The 27,498-nt window shown below is 43.9% G+C and overlaps 1 protein-coding gene across 2 annotated transcripts in view; it reads left to right on the top strand.

Moving 5' to 3' along the window:
* Positions 1 to 27,498, top strand: part of LOC138261759 (sodium channel protein type 5 subunit alpha-like) — a 957,661-nt gene that overhangs the window by 817,498 nt on the left and 112,665 nt on the right. For both annotated transcript variants that reach the window (XM_069211083.1, XM_069211084.1), the window contains one exon: positions 26,129 to 26,251. In XM_069211083.1, coding sequence (XP_069067184.1) covers positions 26,129 to 26,251 — 123 coding nt within the window. The remainder of the gene's footprint in view (positions 1 to 26,128; positions 26,252 to 27,498) is intronic.

The following is a 27,498-nucleotide window of genomic DNA, read 5'->3' on the forward strand; positions in this document are numbered from 1 at the left end:
AGTACACCGGCACCCACTGGTGCACCGTCCCAGGGTTTGGCCAGTGTAGCGCTTGGGGAGGAGTTGGTTTCAGGTGGGTGGGAACCAGCAGAAATGACCCTTGTCTCACTAGGGGACAGTGAGATGGTCCAGAGAAACCTAGTGCCTGATAACACTAAGAAGTACAGGCAATGGGTGACCATCAATGGACAGAGGGTAGAGGCTCTGAGAGACACAGGAGCCAGTGTGACTACAGTGAGGAGTCACCTGGTGTCTGAAGAGCAGATTGATCCCGGGTACTTCACCAAGTAGTTGCGGTAGACAACTCTGAGCGCCTCTGCAGAGTGGTGCAGGTTCCCTTTGAATGGGGGGGGTCTCAGGTTCCTGGAAAGTAGCTGTGAGTCCAACCATGCCTGTTGAGTGTTTGCTAGGTAACGACCTGGAGGATTCCCCTTGGAAGGAGGTGGAACACAGGTCTCACTTGGAGATGTTGGGTCTGCCTGGGTGGGTATGCGTATCCACCCGGTCTATGGCAGCCAATCAGGGTAGTCAAGAGCCCCTGGAGCCTGAAACAGTGGCCCAGGGGACCGCCAAGAAGAGGAAGGGCAGGGGGTGCGGGAAACCGGCCCCAGAAGTTCCCACGGTCCGGGAGGAGGCAGAGCCTGAGGGTGATGCCCCGGAGCCTACAGGGGAACAGGTGGCTGAACTGGGGGAGGTCCCTGAGCTGTCACAGTGGCAGCAGGAAGGGGGACCCACCAGGGAAGCATTCTGCACAGCACAGAAGGAGTGCCCTACTCTTGAGGGGCTGCGGCAGCAGGCTGCAGCCCAGGCGGCTGGTGAGGCGCCAGGTACTCACCTGATTTACTGGGAGGATGGCCTCCTGTATAGTGAGCCTAAGGTTCCTGAGCCTGGGTCAGCTCGTATGCTGGTGGTACCCCAGTGCTTCAGGGCCTTCCTACTGGGTTTGGCTCATGATGTGCCTTTGGCAGGACATCTAGGGCAGGACAAGACCTATAAGAGGCTTGTCTCCCACTTTTACTGGCCCTTGATGCACAAGCAGTCAGCTGCTTTTTGTAGGTCTTGTCAGACTTGTCAGGCAAGTGGCAAGAGTGGGGGGAAATGCAAAGCTCCCCTCCAACCTTTACCTGTAGTCAGTACTCCCTTTGAAAGGGTAGGAATTGACATTGTGGGGCCTCTGGATCCCAAGACAGCCATGGGCAACAGGTTCATCCTGGTCTTGGTGGACCATGCCACGCGGTACCCAGAAGCCATTCCTCTAAGGACGGTCACTGCCCCCGTGGTGGGACGTGCCTTGATGGGGGTTTTTACCCGCATGGGGTTCCCCAAGGAGGTGGTATCTGATAGAGGTACAAACTTCATATCCACTTATATGAAGTCTCTGTGGAAGGTGTGTGGGGTAACCTACAAGTTCACCACCCCTTACCACCCCCAAAGTAATGGTCTGGTTGAGAGATTCAACCGCACCTTGAAAGGCATGATTCAGGGCCTGTCAGAGCCCTTGAGGCGTAAGTGGGACGTCCTCTTGCCATGCCTTCTGTTCGCTTACAGGGAGGTGCCTCAAAAGGGACTTGGCTTTAGCCCCTTTGAGCTCATCTATGGCCACCCTGTGAGGGGACCGCTCAGTCTGGTGAAGGAGGCTTTGGAGAAAGCTCCTAGTAAACCACCCCAGGATGTATTTAGCTACATGCTGGCACTAAGAAACCAGACTGCCCGCTTCAGGAGTCTCGCTCAGGAGAACCTGGAAGCAAGCCAGGAGGATATGAAACGGTGGTACGACCAGAATGCCACTCTGGTTGAGTTTCAGTCTGGACAAAAAGTGTGGGTCATGGCACCAGTGGAGCCTAGGGCTCTCCAAGATAAGTGGACTGGGCCTTTTGAGGTGGTGGAAAGAAAGAGCGAGGTCACCTATCTGGTAGACTTACAATCCCCCAGGAACCCTTTGAGGGTCCTACATGTCAACCGCCTCAAACCACACTTTGAGCGAACTGAGCTATCCATGCTCCTAGCGACAGATGACGGGGTGGAGGAAGAGAGTGAGCCTCTTCCTGACCTCCTGTCTGCAGGAGAGAAAGATGGGTCTGTGGAGGGAGTGATCCTCTCCCCCTCCCTGACTGAGGAACAGCAGAGGGACTGTCGCCACGTGCTGGGACAGTTCGCCTCGCTGTTTTCCCTGATCCCAGGAGTCACACACCTGTGCACACATGATGTGGACACTGGGGACAGTACACCTGTTAAACATAAGGTTTACAGGGTGACTGACAGGGTCAGGGCTTGCATTAAGGAGGAAGTCTCCAAAATGTTAACCCTAGGGGTTATTGAGCGCTCCAGCAGTCCTTGGGCCAGCCCAGTGGTCTTGGTCCCAAAGGCTGTTGCTCCTGGTGCCACTCCAGAACTTAGGTTCTGTGTGGACTACCGGGGTCTCAATGCGGTCAGCAAGACTGACGCACACCCCATCCCCCGAGCTGATGAGCTCATTGATCGGTTAGGAGCTGCCAAGTACCTCAGTACGTTTGATTTAACATCTGGGTACTGGCAGATTGCCTTAACTGAGGGGGCAAAGGAGAGGTCAGCATTCTCTACCCCAGATGGGCACTTCCACTTCAATGTGATGCCCTTTGGGATGAAGAACGCCCCTGCCACCTTTCAGAGGTTGGTCAACCAGGTGTTGGCAGGACTGGATGAGTTCAGTGCCGCCTACCTGGATGACTTTGCTGTGTTTAGTTCCACATGGGAGGAACACCTGCAACACCTCTGGAGAGTGTTAGAGGCCCTGCAGAAGTCAGGCCTCACTATTAAGGCGAGCAAGTGCCAAATAGGGCAGGGTTCTGTGGTGTACTTAGGACACCAGGTGGGGAGTGGCCAGGTGGCACCCCTACAGCCTAAAATTGATACGATTCTGGCTTGGGAGCCTCTCAAGACCCAGACTGAAGTGAGAGCCTTTTTAGGTCTCACAGGATATTACCGAAGGTTTGTTAAGGGATATGGTACCATTGTTACCCCCTTAACTGAGTTGACTTCCAAGAAGCAACCCAAGAAAGTGATCTGGACAGAGGCTTGCCAGAACGCTTTTGATGCCCTGAAGGCTGCCATGTGCACAGCACCTGTGCTGCAGGCACCTGACTACTCCAAGGAGTTTGTTGTGCAAACAGACGCCTCAGAGCATGGTATTGGAGCAGTACTCTCACAGCTTAATGAAGAGGGCCTAGATCAACCCGTAGCCTTCATTAGCAGGAGGTTACTACCCAGGGAACGTAGGTGGAGTGCCGTAGAACGCGAAGCGTTTGCTGTGGTCTGGGCACTGAAGAAGCTAAGACCCTACTTGTTTGGGACTCACTTCCGAGTTCAGACCGACCACAGGCCCCTCAGATGGTTAATGCAGATGAGGGGTGAGAATCCAAAACTGTTGAGGTGGTCCATTTCCCTACAGGGGATGGACTTTACGGTGGAACATCGTCCTGGTACAGAGCACGCCAATGCTGATGGTCTGTCCAGGTTCTTCCGCCTTAGTGATGAGAACTCCCATGAGGTTGGGTAGTTGCTCCCCACTTTTAGCTAGGGGGGACACGTGTTAGACTTTTCATCCTTGGCGTGGTCTCCCTTAACTTTTTGCCTCTGTTCCCCAGGTTGTTGATGTGTGCTGGACTCTGATTTTATTGTGTTTGTTACTCTGGGCACTTTACCACTGCTAACCAGTGCTAAAGTGCAAGTGCTCCTGTTTAAAATATGTACGTAATTGGTTCTCCATGATTGGCATATTTGTTTTACTGTTAAGTCCCTAGTAAAGTGCACTAGAGGTGCCCAGGGCCTGTAAATCAAATGCTACTAGTGGGCCTGCAGCACTGGTTGTGCCACCCACATAAGTAGCTCTGTAATCATGTCTCAGACCTGCCACTGCAGTGTCTGTGTGTGTATTTTTACACTGTAAATTCGACTCGGAAAGTGTACCCACTTGCCAGGCCTAAACCTTCCCTTTTCTTACATGTAAGGCACCCCTAAGGTAGGCCCTAGGTAGCCCCAAGGGCAGGGTGCAGTGTATGGATAAGGTAGGACATATAGTAATGTGGTTTATATGTCCTGACAGTGAAATACTGCTAAATTCGTTTTTCACTGTTGCAAGGACTGTCTCTCTCATAGGATAATATGGGGGCTACCTTTAAATATGATTAAAGCGTAGATTCCCCTAGAGAGTAGATGGACATGTGGAGTTTGGGGTCCCTGAACTCACAATTTAAAAATACATCTTTTAGTAAAGTTGATTTTAAGATTGTGCGTTTGAAAATGCCACTTTTAGAAAGTGAGCATTTTCTTGCTTAAACCATTCTGTGACTCTGCCTTGTTTGTGGATTCCCTGTCTGGGTCAGTTTGACAGTTGGGTTGTTTTTCACCTCACACCAGACAGTGACACAAAGGGAGCTGGGGTGTAACCTGCATTTCCTGATTAGCCATCTCTGCTAGGAGGGAGGGGTGGATTGGTCACTCTCATCTGAAAGGACTGTGCCTGCCTCTAACAATGCCGGCTCCAACCCCCTGGTGTGTGTCTGAGGCCTTGCCTGGGCAAGGCAGGATTTCACAAGTAGGTGTGAGTCCCCTTTGAAGAAAGGTGACTTCAAAGACTAAAATGGGTATAAGAAGGGCACCCAAATCGACAGACTTCAGAAAACACTTCTGGAATCAGGAGGAACCTCTGCCTGGAGAAGAGCTGTTAGCTGAGGAGGAAGTGCTGCCCTGCCTGTGACTGTGCTTTGTGGAGCTTTCCTGCAGTGCTGCTTCCGCCAGAGTAAGAGGGCAAAGACTGGACTTTGTGTGCCTTCCATCTTGAGAAGAAATCTCCAAGGGCTTGATCTAGAGCTTGCCTCCTGTTGTTTGAAGTCTCAGGGACAGCAAAGACTTCTCTCTGCCAGCACCTGGAGCCTTTGGAGAGACTCCTACTCGGCCCTGTGGTGCCCATCCAGTCCTGGGACCCTGAAAGGAGAAGCTGGCAGCCTAAAGACAAGAAAATCCACGCACAGAGCGCCGTGCGGGGAAAAGATCGACGCGAATCCGATCGGCGGCTGAAAAACGACGCGCCGCCAGCTCCGCGGCTGAGAAACGACGCTCGCAGGAAACGCGACCGAAGAATCGACGCACGGAGCAGGAAAAACGACGTGCAGCATCGCTGACGGAGGCTGGGAGATCGCAACCTGCGCGGCTGGATCGTCAACTCATCGTGCGGCTGGATTTTTGACTCGAGTACCGCCGTGCGGAGTTATTTTCGACGCACGCCCGCCCGTGCGGGGTTATTTTTGACGCACACCAGGTACATTTTCACTCTAGCAGCGCTTTTGTGTTTTTAAAACTACTTAAAGACTCTTTTTGATTTTTAATTAATAACTTGACTTGTGTATGGTGGATTTTTGTCGTTTTGGTCTTGTTTTGTTTAGATAAATATTTCCTATTTTTCTAAACCTGTGTTGTGTCATTTTGTAGTGTTTTCATTGAGTTACTGTGTGTGTTGGTACAAATACTTTACGCCTAGCACTCTGAGGTTAAGCCTACTGCTCTGCCAAGCTACCAAGGGGGTAAGCAGGGGTTAGCTGAGGGTGATTCTCTTTTACCCTGACTAGAGTGAGGGTCTTTGCTTGAACAGGGGGTAACCTGACTGTCAACCAAGGACCCCATTTCTAACACACACATTCAATTGAAATAGAATTAATTTTATCTAAGAGGCAGAGAGCGTATTAATATTATTCTAAACATGATCTCAATGGCATTCAGGTGTTACTCTGGAAATCTGACATGGCTCTGGCCTTAGAGGAGTTGTGCTGGACACCACAGGTTGATACAAAGCAGCCCATAACCTAGGAACCTTTTTATATATAAGGACAATACAGTCAACTTGAAAAGATATAACATTTGCAAGTGTAGCTCCACACCAGTTTAATCACTCTAAATTCTGAATTTAACTATTGCATTTGGTTAGTCATACTCCAACCAGAACAAATAACAACAGTCTTTTGACCACCCTTCACCCTAACAAGCCTATCAATTCCAGGCTATGAAAAAAAGGGCAAATTACTGATCAGGGGACTATGTACCCTTCTATCTGTTTATTAGAGCAACAACAGTAGACATATCTTGCAAAACAAGGCAGTGCAACGTCTGGAGGGGTAGGAGCAAAGCTGTGCTACAAAGATCGTCAAACTATACTTGATCTCAAAATACCATCATGTCACACACAGGAAAGCAGACAGGAATTGCAGCATTTTCGGAATTCTGATCCTTTTCCGCCTAGATCCTGCCACTGATGTGCCCATCGAGCGTTCGATCACTCTGGCTTCTACATCAATTGACCCTGTAGTGAGAAAGTCATCAGGGCCATAGAACTGCAATTAAGGAATTAGGAGATGCAAAATCAGTTTCGTAGGCAATTCGATTATGCCACATTGGATTATGGTTCACTGAGTCTTAATGGAGAAAGCCGTCAAGGCAAATTACTCTTTCATGAAGACATACTGTTCAGCCCTCAGGACTAAGCTGAGATTTTCAGTGAAGATGCAGCATCAGTTAAGAGTCGCTTCGAGCTTTATTTAGTCAAGCTGCTTTCATTGCCTCAGTGGCAATAACAATACTTTGAATGTATTTTTCAAGGTGTCCTCTGCCAAATTCTATTTTCCGTTCCATTGAAAATGCTCCTTTGCTACACATCCAGGATGTATCAGTGCCACCAGGATGACTTGTAGCTGTTTTACTCTACACACCTTAGCATTACTCCGCACTGTCTGTATTGGAAAGGCGTGGAGAAACAGAGCTGCAAATGCCTGAGCTTGGCCAAGTGGTAAGAACTCAAGCAGACAACTAAGTTGTATTTATTTCGAAAACACTGGGGATCAAATAGGAGCCAGCAGGGATGTCTTTAAAATCATTAAGGAGAAAACATACTGATCCCGCTGCAAGCAAGTATGCTTGAATACGAATTTGTAGGCATGGCAGCCAATTTTAAGACGCAAACAGGGATCGTGCAGTAGCAATAATGTTATTTAACAGTATTTCAAATGTTCCCCAGTCCCAATCATCCTCAATCATCTTCTTACCAGTAATTAAACATGCCAGACATCTAAGCAGGTAACTAGCTGATCTAAAATCTCTTTTCCTGGTAAAAATAAAATTTCATTTTATGGCATCGCTTCTGATGCCCACTTTACTTTCTCACCGGGACCTAACATTGTTTTGTTATGTAACCTGCACTGAATGAATTACCACTACTTGTTTTCTGCAACTGGCAGTGCCATTTCATTGGGGCTGTGATTAGTATTTTGTGGATTTGCATAGTTTCACAGGGCATGCCATTGGATTATTTTGCATGTAGTTTAACTTATCTTTTGTATGCTGACTGTTCATTTCTCTAACTGAAGAAAATGCATAATTTGTACGAAATGTTCTTAGTTATATGTTTTATACTTTGACAAGATATTAGAAATAATGGTGCGATTAGTTTTCTATTCAGCATCATATATGTTCCATGATTTAAATTATTAGTTTACAATTTACCAGTTTGTGTTATACAGTTAATCAGATTGTAAGAAAAACAGTACTGTACTCAAATGAGAGAAATTAGAGTGCCTGCATCATTACACGACTATTAACGTTCAGCCTCATAAAAATAAGCTCTCTGTGTCCCAACAATAGAGAAACCTTTATTGAAACAACGCTTTTCAATCAAATAACTTACCGGCCCATTGGTGTTGCTATCCTAACAGTATTGGGTATTTGTATGGAATATTTAGTTCAAAGTCAATTAATAGAAACATATTGTTTTTTAAATCACTTCAAAGAACTGCAAAATTATACATAAGCAAGTGTGAAGTAACACATGATAATAACAAGTTAGAAAATAAATGTATGCGCAATAATGTTACATTTTTTATGTGAGTAACGTTTAATTTCAATGTACCAAGAGGACAGCATGGACATGTTTACCTCTAGTTTAATAAATTGATTTTCAATAAGTCAGGTTGGTCCACTAAAAGTCAGAAATGAGCCCAGAATTTATAAAGAAAATAAGGATTTTTAAAACGAGGGGACGATACAAGTGACAATTGATAACAGCGAACAATATAAAAACAAGATAACTAAAACTCACAGCCTTTTGTATCAAAAAGATTCAATTTTGAACAGAGCTTCACCAGAGATATCAAATCTATCTTCGATATTTCAGAAAAAAATAAAAATATGTATGCACTTGAAAAGTGCAAATAAATATCTTCAACATTCCATGAACTCTGTAAAAGTTGTCTGTTAGTATTGTCATAACTATAAGATGCTGTGGTATACTCAACATCCAGATCACCCTTTGCGCCTCTTTTCAGTTCGAAAAAGATGCACTAAATCAAGGTTTGAGTTCGCTTTATTGTTGAATCAGTGTGAAGTGCATAGCCTGTTTCAGGCCAAGCATCTTGATTGGTTGATTAGGTCCAAATGTTCTCTGTAGGGTACTAATGCTAGCAATATTAATTTAGAAGGGGAGGATATTGTTACTTTTTATTGTCCTCTTTGCTGATCTGACCTGTCTTCCCATTGCCTCCTCCCGATATACTTTTCTACATGGCTCACTTTTAATTGTTTCTCCTCCCCTATTTGTTGTTTAATGCCATCCCAAGTACCCCCCTTGTTGGCTTTCTTCCCTTTGCAGTAATTACAACATCCAATGACCAGTATAGTGCTCTTGTACTTTGCCATACATGCATAAGTTATTGAAAGGTCGAGTTGTGGCTTAAGGGGTTGCAAGATATTTTTAGCTTGTGCTGATGATATCTTAGTGGTGGGAAATATGACCCTCCCCAACGATGTTTTCTTTAAAAAAATATTTTTTTATTGATTTTAAGCAACAATTAACACATTGACAAGACACAGATAGGATAATCTGAGAAATGCCATATGCACATAGTTAACACTATGCCCTGGACAACATCGTCCATTCAAGAACTAACAGCAAATAAAAGAGCAACAAACAAAAAAGTGGTGACTGTGGAGGCTGCACAGGATACGACTAGTGTGGTCTGCGTGGTGCAGTCACTGCGTGAATTGTGATCTGGGGCATTGTTGCCTATGAGCGCTACGTGGTTGTGACATACTTTGGATGACAGGCGCAGACTCCAATGGCTCGTGCTGTGTGCCATCACAGGAAAGCATAGAGACTACCTATTGATAGGAGAAGGTATGGAGCATGCAGCCATATTACCTTATCAGGGACATCCCAATGAAATTCCTCTGGAATTCCCCTCTGGGTAGACAGGTGTCATTCTGGGCCTGAATGTTCACAATGTAGGTTTCCCAGCTACACCCTCCCACCCTGCTACCTATGCTTGTGTACAGCAGCTGGAGTGCATCCACCTTGCCCTTTTCAATAATGTAAGTAACCCTCCCAGTGTGTCCAGGGCTGAGGTTGCCTCCCATGAAATCACAATTTGTCTTTTAAATAGTAGAAACACAAGGTCTATAAACCAATATAGGGGCTTGTCCTCTTTAGCCTAGAGGCGGAGGCCCAGGAAACAGGAATCTGGAGTGTGTTCCAGATGTTCTGGTGTGATGGTCATGACCTCCATCCAGGTCAACTGCAGTACCGGTCACTCTCATATTCTGTGATAAAAACCGACTTTCACTGTCTTGCACCTAGGGCATTCAGGTGCAGTTGCAGGGAACATGTGCTTGATGCATTGGGGAGAGAAATAGGCTTGGTGTATGTAGTTAAATTGTGTGAAGCGAAATCTCGGGTTTTGAGACACCTCCTTCACCTGTTGGAGTGCTCATGAATGATTGAGAAAGGACATTTCCCTTGTGTCCTCTTGTGTGCTAGAGGTCAGTGTCATGGGTAGTGTGTATGCCAGGCTGTGTGAGGAAAATGTCTAGTATGGGTGATGGGGATGGTTTGGTCTTCCAGTCCAGAAGGCATGCACTATGCATTGAATGATGTGATATGTCAGGAAGCGGCCTGCATCTATGCTATATTTGCCCATTATGTCTTGGAAGGGCATGACGGTGCTGTCATGGAAGAAATCCCAGAAGCGATCAATCCCTGCGTCCTGCCATGATGCAAAATCATGTCTCCCAGTTGCTCCCTGGAGGCTCGGTAGGGGCCATATCTCTATTGATGGTTAAAATTGAGCACAGGGGCACCTGCCATGCACAAATTGCCTCAAGCACATCCATGCCACCACCATCTGGTGCATCTCCCGCTGTGGATGGTGACCCGGGTTTGTCTGCCATGTGTAAATTCTCAACTCTCCCTGAATCGTGCGGATGGCCGGCCATTCAGGGCATGAAGTCATGCTCCACAGCGTAGCAGTCACTGCACCTGTGCAGCTGCATAGTACATTTCAAAATTAGGTGCACCAAGACCTCCCTCATGCAAGGGTCTCTGTAGAGTAGCAAGAGCTACCTACCAATGTCCCGCCCCAATATTAGTCCCAGTAGAAGACCATGTAGCTCCTGAAAGAAGTACCTTGGAAGCAGAAGGGGGAGTGTTGCAAAAAAATATAATAAGCAGGGCACCGCAAGGATTTTGGCTATCGCCAGTCGCCCCATTGGGGAGAGAGGAAGGGAACTCCAGAAAAAAGAGGACTATTCAGTTTGGCCCCAGCGCCCTATCCACATTAGCTTCCTTGAGGTCTTTGTATGTATGACATATCTGGATGCCGAAATATTTAAATGTATCATACCACCATTGGAGCTGATGCTCCTGTGAGGCATTCCTGTCTGCTGCAGGGGATGGAGTGATGCGGAATAGGCATGACTTGAGCCAGTTGACCTTGAGTCCGGAAATATCCATGAATTTTTTTAAGCTAGAGCATCAGGCCCAGGAGGGAGGCCCCACCTCGTTCAGGAAGACCACCCTGCCTGACAATGTTAACATTGGAAACAAAGTCGTTAAGAAGACCTCTAAAATTACATGTGGCATAAAAATAAAGGGGACAATGTCCGTTTGGTCGAGCGGGAGCAGCACCATAAATCGGTGTTTCTTGTGTCCCACAAACCTCAATGTTTCCCTGCTGTATCTGGAGATGGGTTCTGACAACTGGTCCTCCTCTGGCTCCGCTATTCAAAAGCACTCACCTGACAAGCCATCTGCGACAGGGGCCTTCAGAAAATAAAGACATAACTTTATTTTGTCAGTAGGGACATCTCTCAAATATCCCCAGGTGGAAGGATAAACTTCCTTGTGCGTCGATATCATTGATTATTTTGTTTTTCATGAATAAGCAAATTTTTGGGGAGTTAATTACTGAAAAACAATAAACCATGCTGAGCGAATACATCAAGCTTGGTGGTCACTGCACACAGCTTCACTGTTTAAATGAAAATGCTGTGGTGGCTCTTCCATTAAGTGGAGTGAGATCGCTGAGGCCTGGCAGTGATCTGTGAATAAGACAAGTAGACATCAGGGACGAAGACAAAGGCACTGTCTTCTGCAGTCTTCGTAAAACCCATACCACACTTTCCCCAAAAATATCCCGAGAGTTTATTTTTGAAAGTCTTAATGTTCCTTAAGTTTAAAGAGAGGAGGGCAATAGCATTCTTCAGAAGGGTTCACTCCTTTGAACTATATATCAATTAATAGCACATAAGACCATAATTTAAGTGAGTTAATTTAGATCACGTAAGCGACCCGTACTAAGTCCAAATTTTCCATGGAAAAGGCTAAGTTGCTTTTGACAAGTTTTTATGGCACACAACAGTTGTGTGCCCTGCTCACTTTCTTTTACACAAATACACTGCTGCCCTTCTATAGAAAACAAAATCATAAAATTAATCTCACAGACTCCTGATTTATGTAAACCCCATAGGCAGTTTGCATGCCATAGAAATATCGAAATACCTGGGCACATTGTTAGAAAAGAGGCTGCATGTTTCCAATAACCATGGAGAGGCAGTTGTTCAAGAAAAGCTCACACAGTTTGGGGGCGTGTGAGTCTAGAAATAAAATGTTCTCAAACTAAAATAACAATGATTGCATCTTGTTTTGCTATGGTACACAACCCCCTATGCCACGTTGGAGACCTTTGTGTGTGGAACAGTGGGAAATTCACAATGTTCGTTTTTTGAACAAACTGTAAATAGTCTTCAGTTTCCCTAAATTGCAGCAAAATGCACTGTTGTGAAATCAAATGTCCCACCGAGATCAATAAGACTTCTTTTCATTTTTTTGTGTTATTGACTTTCAATTTCATTAAAGCATGGGAATGATTTTCTTTTCCTGAGTAACAAAATATAATTAGAAATATCAAATGTGGCTCAAGGCCTCTGTGGTTTGTTAGCTACAAGGTCTCTATCAAACTTCATCAGTACAATATTGCACTGGACAGAGAGTTTGTTCCCTGGTGTGTGAAAGTGCCTCTTTTTGTGTGGTCACTCCCACTGATGACTGATGCTCCTGTTTTTTTTAGACACTGCGAAGAAGGACCCAGTGCATGTGTTCCGACCACAAGCAACTTGTTGAATTATCTAATACCTAAGTGGCAAGCAGTCTCCAATCTCAGTGGGAAAAGAGCTGCCTCGAGAACTTGGAGGGTTTTCTCATTTCCCTGGCCACATCTCTGGGATGGGCACCCAAGCTTTACACAAGAGGAGAAGGGCTACACCATTTGGATTCAGACAGAGAAGGAAACTATGGGATTGTTTGTACTAGGACACATGGGAACTGTTGCAAAAATGGGTACGGTTACCCGTGGGAACTTTCTGCCTGTTGGATAGGGAGGGGGTAAGAGTCTCCCACACTAATAAGCTAGTGCCAGGCATAAGTGTGACATACATTGGCACCCTCCTCAGAGCAGTCTGGGCATGGGAAAGAACAGAAGAAGGACTGCACCCATTGTTTCAGACCTGTGAGGATATCTGAAGGGCTGGAACGGCTCCTACGTGTGCCCACGACTTAGAAGTGAACTCCAAGGGTCAGTTGACTTACCTCTTGTGTAAGCTACAGGGCCAGAAAAAGCTGGAAGAGGCTTTTTCCCTGAAGAGCCCAGCTGACAAGTACCAACTGGACCTGATCTGGACCTTGCTGGTTTCCTCAGCTATAGCGAGTCTTGACCTGTAAGTGTTCTTCTTGAGGTCCTGTGACCACTGGCTGTATCAAAGTATACTCCCTCATACATCCCTGAAAAGCCTGAGACTTAGAGAAAGTTTGGACTAAAGATCTCTGGACCATGGTGCAAGATAGCTGGGCTGAAGATTCAGGTTTGCCATGTGCTGATCTTCTGAACAGCAGCAAATCTGATTCAGCAGGACCTCAATGAGAAGGTATCCTGACAATGAACACTGACACCACAATGACAGTTGTGTATGTGTGTGATTTGTGTCATATACCAGTGTGTCTGCATGCATGTCCCACACAAACGTGTTCCCGATGTATGTACGTCACAGTAATTAAAAAAAATATTTGGACATTCATATGACTACAGTGGTCTTGTGCTCATGTGCGGTGACCGTACAACATACACATACAAAGCAGGTTCCCTACCTTTAAGTCCAGCGTCTGGGGATCGTGTTTTCTCTTTGGTCCAGTGGCAGCAGCGCTGGAAGATCTGGTCCAGTCATTTACAGTCGAAACTGGAAGTGGGATGGGGAAAAAAAGTAGGTTTGCACCTCATTTCCATCCCAATCCACCAACTCAGGTGTGAAGGTTGGTCTGCCACAGTTGGCTTGGCGATAAGGTACATCCAAATCTGCTCGGCAGTAAAGGTGGTAGGAGTCAAGCCTTCAGCCCCTATTCCCAATGCTGCCGTTGAAGGGCTGGAGATTCTTTGTAGAGTCGGTGGGAATCGTGTGGTCACCAATATCTAAATCAGGCGGGCGAACTGCCAAGGTGGCAGATGTGTTTCCAACAGAAAACCGGCGACGGGGCCATTACCGCCAAGACCTAAATCAGGTTCTAAGTCCAAAGGTAGAAATATTAACCCGGTGAAGGCAACAGAAGTTTCCAGCTGGAGAGAGGACTTCCCTGAGCATGAAATGTGAATTTCTGTCACTCAGCGCCTTTTCTGTTAAAACCATGGCCACCTATGGACCGTGTCCAATGTCTATCTAACATTGTAGAACCATCTTCAGATACAGCCTGCTGCCTTGCTCCACTGAAGGATTTTTACTTCCAGAAAATTTTCTAAGGGGCATATTTAAGAAAGGTGGCTCTGCACACAGTGCAGGGTCTCTTTTCTTGCACCTCTTAGTGCTCCCTTCCTGCCATTATATGTTCGCAATATTTAAAATACGGCACACCACAGCGCAGGGTAGGGGTCAATAGCGGCATTAATTTTTACTCTATTGGTGTACTCTGCAGGAGTAGCTCCAACATTTTGGCACTACTTCTGCAGAGTACATAGAGACCCTTTGTAATCAATGGCATGCCCCCTTTTAATTCCTGCTCTGAGCACCCCCTTTGCATACAGTAGCCTAGCACAGGCACAATATAGCGCAAAGGGGTACAAAATGGCACAATGCATGCATTTCCCCACTTTGTAAATATGGCGCATTGTTTTTGTCCTTCTAATGCCTTGTTAGTGTCAAAAAATGATGCTAATGTGGAGTTGGAATGGAGCTAGGTGTTCTTAAATATGCCCCTAAATCTCAAGGTACAACCACTGAACAGGGCGAATCTAGTTGGTGTATTTGAACCATGCTCCATTGTGGTCAGCCTGAAATTAAGCCTAGGTCCCTGTCTACCATGCTGCCATGACCATTGGGGAGAGGATATGGCATAGCAGTCACAGCTGTCGACTTTGGAGCTGGGGAACCAGGTTCGAGTCACAACATTGACTCAACATCCTGTGCTTCTGTCAAACCACTTAATCCATCAGTGCCTACCCCAAAAATGAATGTGTTCTTGTGTAAAGTAACTGGTCCTAATGTAAAGTGCTCCAATACCATTCGAGTTAAGTTTGCGCTATATAAAACCGTAATAATTGGCTACTATTAGTATTTTGGCACAATTTTTACTTAAATATTTAAAAAAATCATATCTCTGGTTTTCCTTATTGGATGTTTGTCATGGTGGTGTCATTCTGTTCATGTAATTATTCTGTTATCTTTGTAAATTGGAGTAGGATTTTTATTGTGTTGTGTTTTTGTTGTTTTAACTGTTTTGGTCCTTCTAACTTTTTTACAGGTTCTTTTAAGTTAAGCCGGTCTGCTCTGTGCCATAGCTACTGGGGGTTGAGTTAAGGTTTAAATTACTGAAACCTACAACTAGAGCTGAAAAGATAGTGACCATATAACTTGTTGTGGACTACCAGCCATACAAATTAACAGTCCATATTCCCACCCCTGCAGGTTAACTCCGAAGGCCATGAAAATCCCGAACACAATTCCTTATGCACAAATGAGAAACTCTGTCCTAATCAGCTATACTTATTGCTAATGGTTTCTCTGTCAAAATGTGATTTTTATTTGCTTTTTTTAACGTTACTAAATTTGCCAAACTGCCTGTTGTTAAAAAAACATGTGTATAAAATTATTTTCAAATGCAGTTGTTGGACCAGGCTCTTTTTGCAGGGTCATCCCCAAACTTTTTGCCTCCTTCCTCCTATTTTTTCTGACCTGTTTTTTCTTGCCTGTAGGTCTCTGGGCACTTTACCAGTGCTAACCAGTGCTAAATTGCATGTGCTCTCTGTCTAAATTAAATTGGTGAATGGTTTATCCATGATTAGCATATTCGATATACTAGTAAGTCCCTAGTAAAGTGCCTTAGAGGTGCCCAGGGCCTGTAAATCAAATGCTACTTTTGGGCGTGCAGCACTGATTGTGCCACTCACATGAGTAGCCCTATAAACATGTCTCAGACCTGCCACTGCAGTGTCTGTGTGTGCAGTTTTGCACTGGCAATTCAACCTAGCAAGTGTACCCACTTGCCAGGCCCAAACCCTCCCTTTTACTACATGTAGGGCAACCCTAAGGTAGGCTCTAGTAGCCCCATGCGCAGGGTGCAGTGTATGTAAAAGGTAGGACATGTACTGGTGTGTTTTACATGTCCTGATAGTGAAATACTGCCAAATTCAATTTTCACTATTCCAAGACCTATCCCTCCCATAGGTTAACATGGAGACTGCCTATAAATATCTTTTAAGTACAATTTTCCATTGGGAGCAGATAGAGATCTGGAGTTTGGGGTCTCTGAACTCAAAATTTAAAAATACATCTTTTGGTAGAGTTGGTGTTTAGATTGTCTGTTTGAAAATGCCACTTTTAGCAAGTGGGCATTTTCTTGCTTAACCATTCTGTGCCTCTGGCTGCCTGTGGAATCCACGTCTGGGTCAGACTGACAGTTAGGCTGTTTGTGAATTTCCTCTAGACAGTAACACAAAGGGAGCTGATGTGTGTCCTGCATATCCTGATGCGTCTCCTGGGCTAGAGTGGGGAGGGAGGAGCTGACATCTACACCTGAAAGGGCTGTGCTTGTCCTCACACAATGCAGTCGCCAACCCCCTTGAGTGTGTCTGGGGACAGGCCTAGGCAAGGCAGGATCTTGTGAACAACAGAGACTTTCCTTTGAAGTTTGCCTACTTCAAAGGCAGACAAGAGTGTAAGTAGTGGACCCAAAACCCAGACTTAGAGAACACTTCTGGATCAAGGGGAACCTCTGCCAAGGTGAAGAGCTGAAGAGCTGTGAAAGGAGTACTGCCCCTTTGCTGTTGGTGCTTTAGGGGGTCGTCCTGCAGTTGCAGCTTCTGCCTTAAAGACTGGACTTTGCTGTGTATCCTGCTTGTGAAGTTTCTCCAAGGGCTTGGACTGAGCTTGCCTCCTGTTTAGAAGTCTCAGGGACATCAAAGGCTTCACCTATCAGCCTCTGGGTTTGCTTGCTGTGGATCCTAACTCGCCAGGTAGCGCCTATTCCAGTTTCTGGGCCTTTGGGAGTGAAAGCTGACCTAAAAACAAGAAGAACAAGGTGCACTGACTCCGGACGAATCCAGGACCGACGCTGCTGCTCTACTCTGCAATACAGCCTGCACCCAAAACTGTGGTCCCCGCTGGAGTGCGACAATTGTATCTGACAGCGCAGGCCCGATGCTGCCACAGCCCTGCTGACATCCTGTGACTACATGAGTCCCAAGTGCCGTGTCACAGACGTCCATGACACCAGACTCCACTGCAGCACATGCAGGCCCATTACGTGACCGCGAGCCCGTGAGCCCGTGAGGCCGCTCAATGCATCTTGACTCACCAGATTCATCAACCCTTCCGGATCGTCAGGAACTGGTGCCTCGCACTGACATGGATCATCTCTCCTGCTATGCAGTAAGGATCTGACACTGCACTGGATGCAGCAACGCCTCACCTTCCTGACTCCGTGCACTGGCTTGTCTCCTAGTTTATCAAAGGTACTATACCTGGGGGTCCATGTGAATCTGTGACTGGCACTGCACTCCTTGCAAGTGGCGTCAGATTGTTAGGAATGACTCCGCCAACGACATTGTGATAGCCCAAATTTGAGCTATTGCGATGGTAAGTGCTAAATTGAAGTTTAATCTTTGAAAATTTCTATCTTTGCTTGTGCATGATGGATTTTTGTAGTTTTGGTCTTGTTTTGCTCAGATAAATATTGGCTATTGTCTAAACTGATGCTCAGTGCTTTTGTGGTGTTTTCATAGTGTTACTGTGTATGTTGGTACAAATATTTTACACATTGCTTCTGAGATAACCCTGACTGCTTGTGCTAAGCTATCAAGGGGGTGAGAAAGGGTTTTCTGAGCTGGATGGACAGAGTGCAAACTGACTGACAACCAAAGACCCCATTTTTAACTGCAGTCATTTTAATGAAAAAAAGGTTTGCGCAAATCTTCAAAATAAAAAAAAAACAAAGACATTTATTGTGTAAGTTATCATTTGTATTGACAGACATAGGACCTGCTGTCAGTCATTGAAAGCATAAAACAAAGGGGCAGATTTGGAAAGACTTTGTGTCATTGCAAAGTCCTAGAAATGTTTAATCTCACTAGATTCCACATAATTGTTGAATAAAGATTATCATCACAAACAAATCGCAATATATATTTTTGTACTTTTTTTTCCCCTCAGAATATTACTGTCTTCATTTGAATGATGACAAACACTGATGATCGTGAATCAATATGACGCTCAAGAAACAGGATATAGACTGGAAGGCAGCCTACACTATATAAAATAAATTAAAATGCTGCAGTTGCGGCTCGTGCCACGCAGAAGGGTGGGGCGGCATGGTGGGAGGAGGTGGAATGGGGAGTGCGGTAGGAATAAAAATTAAATAAATTTAAAAAAAGCAAACACTTACCTCCTCCATTGCGTCATGTCGCACCGCTCCTCCTCTCCTCCGTCACTGCAGGCAGGCACAGGCTGCTAGCCAGGGTTCTCCCAGGCAGACTGGGAGCCTGGGAAGGCTCTCTCCAGCTCAGCAACTGTGTTGCTGGACTGGAGAGAGCCTACTGCGCATGTGTGTTTGGCCGGCACCAGCGGTGTGCACTCCCATTCACTCCTCGTCACTCCCGTGGCCCCGCCCCTTTATAAGGAAATGATAATAAACAATGTTTATTATCATTCCCTTTAAAGGTTTGCAACTGCCACTGCTGACGGGAAGGAACGCTCCTCCGCCCTAATGGAGGAGAAGCCCCTGAAATGCTGTAGTAATATAAAACGAGACTGATTCTAATGGTATTTAGAAGAAGATGTCTTGATGAGGTTTTCTTTTCTTAGCCACCATTTGCTGTTGCCACTTCTACACAAGGTCAAATACATTTTAAAACTGACAAAACACTGATTTATACCAGAGAGAGACTCAAGAAAAATGAACAATAATAGATTATGTAAATAGTGTCGAGACTATATCAGAGCCTCTCCATTTTACTGGGAAAGATGTCTGAATTCCTTTAGTTAGGCAGCATAGTTGAGTCTTTGATCAGATTTTGCTCATCCTTTGCGTAATGTCCACAGCTTTGGCCCCAGAACAAAAATGGAATCATCTTTCACCCTGAGTCACAGAAGGGTATTAACATATAAAACGTTTTGTAGAATTACGATTGACATGTTTTAGGTGAAGACTAAGGTCATACAGACTTTAGCTCTTAACACTGAGAAAGCTCTGATTCCTTTCTGCCACTTTTGTACTTAGAGCCACATAGCAGTATCTCTACAAAAGCTTTGAGGATGCAACCCAGAGCACATACTTTGAATGTTGCTTTAAGAAAAGGCTGACATTTTCTTCCAAGGGTTGAAGATTGTTTTGTTCATCCTAAATTAATTTTGCTTTGCAATTTTAAGAAAGTAAGTGCTCTCTATAACTTAAATGATGGAAAATGCATCCTTTGCTGTCCTCAGTTTTGGAAGACCTACTGGCCCAGTAATGATAACTTATTATCTGTGATATACCCCAAATGTCATGATTTTCGATTCATTTAATCCTGGGTACCCTCCTGAGTGCTGCTTTGCGAACATAATTCACGTAGTATAGATTGCAGCAAACATCATAATCAGAGGTGAGTTTTTAAAATCACATTTACCCAGCAAATATCTTCCCAGAGTAACTTTCTAAAATAAGTCCCTAATTTTAGGATATAACTTTCTAGATGACTCTCTAAGTATACTGTTAGTCTCTTGTTGAAAAAACAAGGCGTGGTCTGATCTTAATGTTTATTGATATAAAATGTTTCAGTGTCCCCATAGCTCATCTTTTAGCTAAACACTAAGGGGGTTATTACAACTTTGGAGGAGGTGTCAATCCGTCCCAAAAGTGACGGTAAAGTGATGGATATACCACCAGCCGTATTACGAGTCCATTATATCCTATGGAACTCGTAATACGGCTGGTGGTATATCCGTCACATTTGGGACGGATTAACACCTCCTCCAAAGTTGTAATAACCCCCTAAGTGAATAATAACAGCCTTTTTTATGTAGCTCTTTATATAATATTTGTCCATCTCTAAGCACTATTAATTACAGGTGTTTCTGTTTTTCAATGTGAGGATGCTCATCTTACCATTCTTGGAATAATGAATGCCTGATCTGGTCTAGTAGGGATTCCATATTGTGACCTGCAAGTCACAGAAGATAGCCTCAGCAAGTGTTTAACTCACTGAGTCATCTTTCCAATCTGAAATTAAAACAAAAATCAAGAATGTATCTACCCTATCAAATGCGAATAACTTTCGTGAAAGTTTCTCTGGGTGTAGGGATGTAGTCATGCATAAAGCAGTGCCAGACAGGGCTGTTTTATGTTTTTTTCTAGAGTCCATTCCGGAACAGAACTGGGCAGTTAGGGTCAAGGGAGCTATCCGTTTGCCCCTGAAGGTTGATCTAGCAGCGCTTTTATCGCTAGGTACCTTGCCTTCATTTCACGCATGACCATGGGCGACACGTCTCCATGGATACCAAAGGGAACGAAGTTTGCAAAATATGACATTAGGAAATGGAAGTAATAAGTAAATGACTGGGCACGCTTGAAAACCTGTCAAGGCGCCCGTGTCCAAAAGGCGCGCAGGAAAAGATAAAAGGCAGCAAAATGAGGCCTTAATTGTCTGCCTGACTAACCCCGAGATTAGAAAAGGAAGCTCTTGTGTGCTTTCATTGCACCATCCTCTAATGTTTTATTCCTACGTTACCTCCACAGTTACCTACTGCAGGCCCACTCCGCCTTACAACAGTTGGGAGACATTTAAGTCACTGTTTCTGCCCTCGTTATCCAGCTATGCTGCCGTTAAAGGACAATAATTTGTTAATAAAGCAAACAGTTAGTACCATTAAATGAAGTAAAAGGTAATGTGTGAAAACACGTTCAAGCAAACTGACTTTGCTCCAGAACAAACTGATTAGTTGGATAAAACTCATTACAATCAGAACCAAAGGTTCTCTGTTTAAAAACCGTATTTGCTTAAGCTGAACTCTTCTCAGTGTATGTGCAGAGCCCTTTATGTAAAACAGTGAGATACCCTGACAGTGGATGTGGAACGAAACACAGGGCACGTCCTCTAACCTATCGGGTGCAATAAGTAGACTTGTCATGAGTTTTCAAGAAATAACATGCACATTTGGGTGTTTAGTGTCCTCTCTTAAATTTTGGTAGCTTTGACCTTTCAAAATTTAACAAAGATTAAGGTATTTAATGGATCTGAGTATACTGACCCACTTGTAATCAGTCTCCAAGACTTAGTATTGCATAGTGCTTAGGGAGGGAAGATGGGGGGCAGGTGATAAGAGGTGTTTGAGAGCTGGTTGATGGAAGGATTTAAGGCAGCGATAGGATTTAGTTCAGGGGGATAGGTGTCTGTAATGAGAGGGGTTCATATGTAGGCAATGATTACATGAATAGTCGGTGGAAGTCCTTTGTCCCTTTGGATTTCTCTTTTTCTATCCCGTTTCCCCTTTTAGAGGTATGGAGGTGGGCCTGATACTTGTGCCATTTTAAGCTGAAGTCATAAACTTTCATTTTTTGCTGCTGCTATTCTTTTTAGTTTGTTTTCTTAAAGTCATCAGGCTTCTGCTGGGAAGAAGCCCATTAGTGCCATGCATTCTTTGGTATCCTAGGCTTGAAAGAAAATTAGCATTGTTTTAGTATATCTCAATCCTGAGGTTCGTATTAAAGGCCATAATGTCCTGGTGCAAATTGGGTGATACATTCTACACAGGTGCATGAATTGGCAGTAGGAAATGAAAGCAGTAGACAGAGCTTTGGGAAAAATTCAGTTTTCTGTGCATCTTTTTTAAATATGACATAACTGAAGGAGAAAGTGTTGCTGGATGGCAGAAAGAATAGTCTTTCTTCGGGGCAAGGTTATGTTTGGGCTCAAGTTGATGGCTCTTCCAATGTTAGAGCTAAAGATTTCTAGCCATGGGATGCTTTTCCATGTGCCAATGGCAGACGTTTGTCTTAGGCAATCTTCATTGTGTTTGTTGCATCAGTATGGCTTTACAGCTGTTTTGGCTGATTTTGTGGATGATGATGGGTCCATGAGATCTTCTAGATTTAGATAAGTGACCTCTTTGTAAAGGTGAATTGTGAGGAAGCATGAGATAGCGTTTTTGCTTTTAGAGCTTCCTTCCATGTTCTGTCAGTGAGATGATGTGTTTGAGTGAAGTTTCTCTTGGTGGCAAAGTGCAGCAGAGCATCTGCAGCTTTGTTTGCAATGTGTGTACCTTAGATCTGCCTTCAGTGTTGCAGTTTTTGAGGACTGGGAGAAATCAAGGACCTTTTTTCAACAGGTGCCAATCCAGGCCCAATATTGCTGATAGAGCAGTGTCTACTCCCCAGATTTCGGCTTTCTAGCATGTTATTCATCCTATTTTGACATGTAAAAGGGTTTGCGGATGCACATCACTGTGCCTTTGGTGAATTGAATAACGGCCTTTGCAGCAACCTCTGCCCTGCCTTGAGTGACACTGAGGTGGATCTTCCAAGTTAGTGACTTGGATAATGTTACTGCCAGGTACTTGAATGTTTTTGCTACTTTGGTCGATTGATTTGCCAGAGTTCTAAGCTTACTTCATGACCTTTTGGGGCATTGTTTCAAGGACATAATCTTGGATTTCAAGGAGTTTATTTTAAGGTGATTTCTGGTACAGTGCCTTTCTTTTACATTTAGTTGGGTTTGTAGAGAGTTTTGCATCATTGCCAGGATAATGCGGTCAGTGGCTATAGGAGCAGTGGAGAGCCCAGGTTTTGCTGATTTTTTACTTGACTTTGGTGACTGCTACTATCTATGCGTACATGTCAGATTTATATAAGGTTTAAAAAGCAGAGGTGCCAGGATGTCGCTTTGCTCAGCACATCTGTTGGTGGGCAATAGTTTGCTTCTTGCTCCACTGGTACCTATGCTAACTTGTCCCTTTGACTCTGAGTACAGGCTCTTTATTTTTCTCAAAGGTGGTTGGCATATGCCCATGGATTCCAGTTTGGTCGATAGTAGGTCTTTTTCCATAAGGTCAAAAGCTCAGGAGGAGTCTAAAAGTGGTCTGAAGACAGGCATCTGTCTTTCAATTGAAAACTCAGAGAAAATGCACACATAGGTTGAAAATCTCGTTGACAGTTGCTAACGATCCCCTGAAGCCTCCCTGGATTGAGCTGAGGATGTAGTAGATGTCTTCACAGGATTCCAGATTGAGTGCATGGAGATTTTTTCCTCGCTTGTTAGTAAGGCCGAGTAGTCTTTATGAAATGGAGTCAGTCGCTTTGACTTTGTACTACAGTGTGATGCACTACAAGAATCTGTGAAACCTATCTTGATAGTAGCTGAGGGCATCATTCTTTGAAAGCTTTGAAGCATTCTGAAGGATTTTTCGGGGGTGCTGAGATTTTGATATCATTCAGTTATTGAAGACAGCTAGGAAACAGTCACACAGTCAGAGAACCACATACTATTTTCTCTAATCTCCTGTCAGTCAGAAATAGTCTTGTGTGAAGGATCTCAAATTGTCTTTGATGCACAGTTATAATCCAGCTATCAGTTTGCTTTGGGCAACTAATAATTTAAAATTAAAACTGCTCAATACCAGATAAATATCAAACATTTTCCAGTTCTGAGCACACACTGTCAGATTTATATTTGCACGTTTTGACACATAATCATTGGTGACTTCTTTTGAATAGGGATCTAAAACTGTAATTATTCCCATTGTCTCCTTATTTTTCGACTCAATATTAGTAACTGGTGTCTATATAGTACTGCACCACTTGTGATTTAATAGTTAACGTTTTTTTTGTGATAACAGACTATATTAGTGTCCATTTCAACTATACTTACATTCTCAAATTTGAGAGTATGAGCAAAAAATTGTGTGTTTTGTTATGATTCGTATACTATGTGAATGAAACACAACGGATAGCCTAGAACAAATTGGCATTTATCCATAAGGGGGGTATTTATTATATTTTTATGGCATAATATGAACATTTCCACTCCTGGTACTAATCTTTGTACATGGAGCCAAAAATTAAACTAACAATTTATTTGTAAGAGATTAAGCTGCCAAGTGGTGAGCTCTTTGGTCATTAACTTTCCTTTGCCTCAATTTTTCTTCAAACCCTCAGTAGTTTTATAAACTGCAGCACCTGATACATTCTTGGGATGCTGTTCTACTTTGAGTGAATTGTCTCTATATAGAGATCCTGATGTGGGACTCAATGTAGTTTTAAGATGTTGAGTTGAGTGTACAAAGTTTCATTGCAATATTGTTCAACAGCACATTTGACACATTTCAGACAGAGACCTCTTTGATGGCCTTATAGCCAGCCATTGAAGGCCCATTCCAGTGTTAAAGGCCCGAGCTGAAGATAAGTGCCTTTAAAAATGGAGCGTGACTTTAAAGCAGGTATAGCCCACCTACTGAGGGCTATAAGGCGATAAACACATTCCAACACTAAAGGGCAGAATAATAAATAAAACAAAGACCTTATGGAACCAATGGGATTGAAATTCACCTGGGCTCCATGAGGTCTTTGTTCACAGCAACAGCTATGAACAGCAATATTGGAATGTTGGGTCTCCAGGCTCCTACTGGCCATTGGAAGCCCGTCACTCTCCATTGTTTTCAAAGGAGTTCCCAACATCCCAGTGTTCTAATTTATGTTATATGATGGCAGCAGAAAACTGTGAAAAATGGTACATGAGTACAAATTACTATAGAATTCTTAATTCCAATTTGAGTATTTCAAACCTTTACTTTAACAGCTAGTGGTGGTATCTAAAAATGTACACCTTTACTCCACCTAAATTCATGTGTCTTGTGAAATGACCTCTCTGTGGTTTCCTCTGGGGATTCTGAATGGTCACCCTCATCCAGAGGAGTCAGTTTTTAACTCCACATGGCACAGTTGTAAAACTGATGCAACTCTAGCAATGCATCAGAACACATAAGAGAGTCCTGTTGTAAAAAGCCCTGCTTCAATTATACTATAGGTCTCAGAAGCCATTAACATTTTGATGCAGTGAAGTAATAGAGTTGCACAGAGAAAAGTTGTAAATTTCAGTTCTACGTGGCTTTTTACATGGGAATGTCTAGCCTGCATACATTATAAGTGGCAGAGGTAAAATGTGACGCAGGGCTTTACAAACTGACACATTGGGCACAGTGGCCAGATTCATTCAGAATAGATTTGCACACCACACTAAAAATCATTAGGTAAGACCTAAGTAGGAAAAGGGGACATAGAGAACTGGTTACAGTGTTTCTTTATCCACTGATATAGTACTGTTTATTTTCCAATCTGATTGACTGTATACAGCTCAGCTTGTAGTCTTATATTGTGAATCTGATCTGTAATTCGGCCTCAGTGTTGTAATGTTGAATCACCTGTGAGTCTGTTTTGAAAAATGTTATGATACAAAGTGTGAGTGTAAGTATCTACATGCACTAGAAATGTATTTTATTTAGGGCTGGTTTAAAGACACAGATTTTGATTCTCATTTGATCTACATTTAGACCTTGTGTTGGTGTGATACCTCTTTTCCTTAGAATATATTTTGAAAGGCAGAATAGCTTTTAAATGCAAATGTTAACCCATCATTGGAGGAAGCACGGTCATCCTGATTCGGCTGTAAATGTGTTAAGGAATCGGGATTGCAAATTGTGCAGAAACATTGAACTTCAGACTTCTTTTCCCGTGCAGCTTTTGGCATTAACAACCTGCTGAAATCTGTGTGGGAAAATGGTATAGAATGGAGGAAAGCATACAAGAACTGGAGCACAAGCACTGATTCCGAGGGATATTATAATCAGTAGTGTCCAGGTGCATTGGCACTTGGTCCCAGGGATATGAGGGGCCCTTTACATTCCACCCTGGCTTTATGCAGTACCTGAACCACAGATGGGACTCCGTTTGCTTGCTTGCATGAAGCACCCTGGCATTTTGCTGATTCCGGTGGTTATTGCCTCATTCCTGAGTATGAAACATAAGCTAGTTATCACGCATTCCAGAATTAATGCACCACATAGGATTGAAAATTCTAGGTGCAGAATTACCAATGCAGTTTCCCAGCACAATTTCTTTAAAAAAGGCCTTAGAATATAATTTGTCATGTTGACCTCATTCTCTGGAGCATTCCCTGGAGTGAAGCTTATTGTGGTTCATCTGAAGTCCCATGAAAACCTTTCCATTCTTACACCTTTGATCAGTAATCTTGAATTCATTTAATCTGCACAGATTTCAGTTATTTGCCTGACGGCAACAGCCCTTAATTATGAAGACCTGAGTGCCATGAAATCGCTCAGAACGCTGAGGGCACTAAGACCTCTCCGAGCCCTGTCCAGATTTGAAGGCATGAGGGTAAGGGTAGATTTCAGTGCGTTTCCTGTGTTTCTTTTAACACCCATGCTTTCTTTACACAGGAAATAACAAGAAATATGTTTCTTTGCAGGTGATCAGTGTACGGGAAAGCCATGATTCCTCATCATAAAGACTCAGGACCTTCTTTAGAGCCTGGTGGACTGGATACTTTATGACAAATGTTGTAGATGTCCCATCCTCCAAATTACAAGTGCATTATAGCCTATGGCACTTATAATACAGCAGATGGGATATTTGTTTTGATAGTGTATCCTTCTCACCACTCTCTAAGTAAGACTCTCAGTCTTAAACATGTGTAGATCTCTTTCCAGGTGCCAAATTGTCACAGCCATCAGAGATTGGTGAATGCCATTCCCTTGCTAGAAGTTAACAATCACTCTTCCACACTCGGAATTGGCTTCAGCTTGGCTTGGTTTAACCTTACATTAAGGAGAAGAGCAAATAAATTATGTCCTTTTAGTGTGAAAAGGATTAACACAACATCCTTATTAATAGCTACTAGTCACAATCTAGATACCAGTACATCTGAAATTGGGCGATAGATTAAACATTCCTTTTCAATGGAAAGAATTCTTGACATGTCTATGTTGAGTCATCATGGTTATCCTACTGTAATCGATTTCCTCCCATACAGGCTGGTGTTTCTTCATTTAGGGTATTGTGTTTTTCTTTACAGCGGAGAGACATAAAAAGGCCAAAATTGGACTCTGTGACTGTAACAGCCTGGAATTGTCCTTTGTATTTCCTTTCAGGTCTCCTTAGTAAGCCTTGTGGCTGCTCTTCTTGGATATGCTGAAATTGGCCCCATAAAGTCTCTCAGGACACTCAGAGCAATGAGGCCGTTAAGGGCACTGTCACGATTTGAAGGGATGAGGGTAAGATTGCACAGCACTGCCCGAGGTGACTAGGGCACATGACCAAGGACTGCTTTGATCTTTATTTAAATTGTCTTGGAGGTTGCGGTGTGAGAAAGCAGTCTCTTTGTCATGTGGCTATTGGTAGATCTTTCTCCTCCTCTCTGTAGTTAGATTCATAGATGCATTCAGCGGTAACAACTGTGATTGGCAGTGGGTGCATATCCTGGAAATCTACACCGACAATGATACTCTTGTTCAGGATACAGTCTACACTGGTGCTTGGTTGGTCCAAGTGTATGGGTGACTATAACCTAAATTGAACCGAACCACTAAAATGTTAAAAAGCGCCAAACACAGCTGAAGTTTGGA

This window comes from Pleurodeles waltl, chromosome 10 (assembly GCF_031143425.1).
Source record: "Pleurodeles waltl isolate 20211129_DDA chromosome 10, aPleWal1.hap1.20221129, whole genome shotgun sequence".
Classification (NCBI taxonomy): domain Eukaryota; kingdom Metazoa; phylum Chordata; class Amphibia; order Caudata; family Salamandridae; genus Pleurodeles; species Pleurodeles waltl.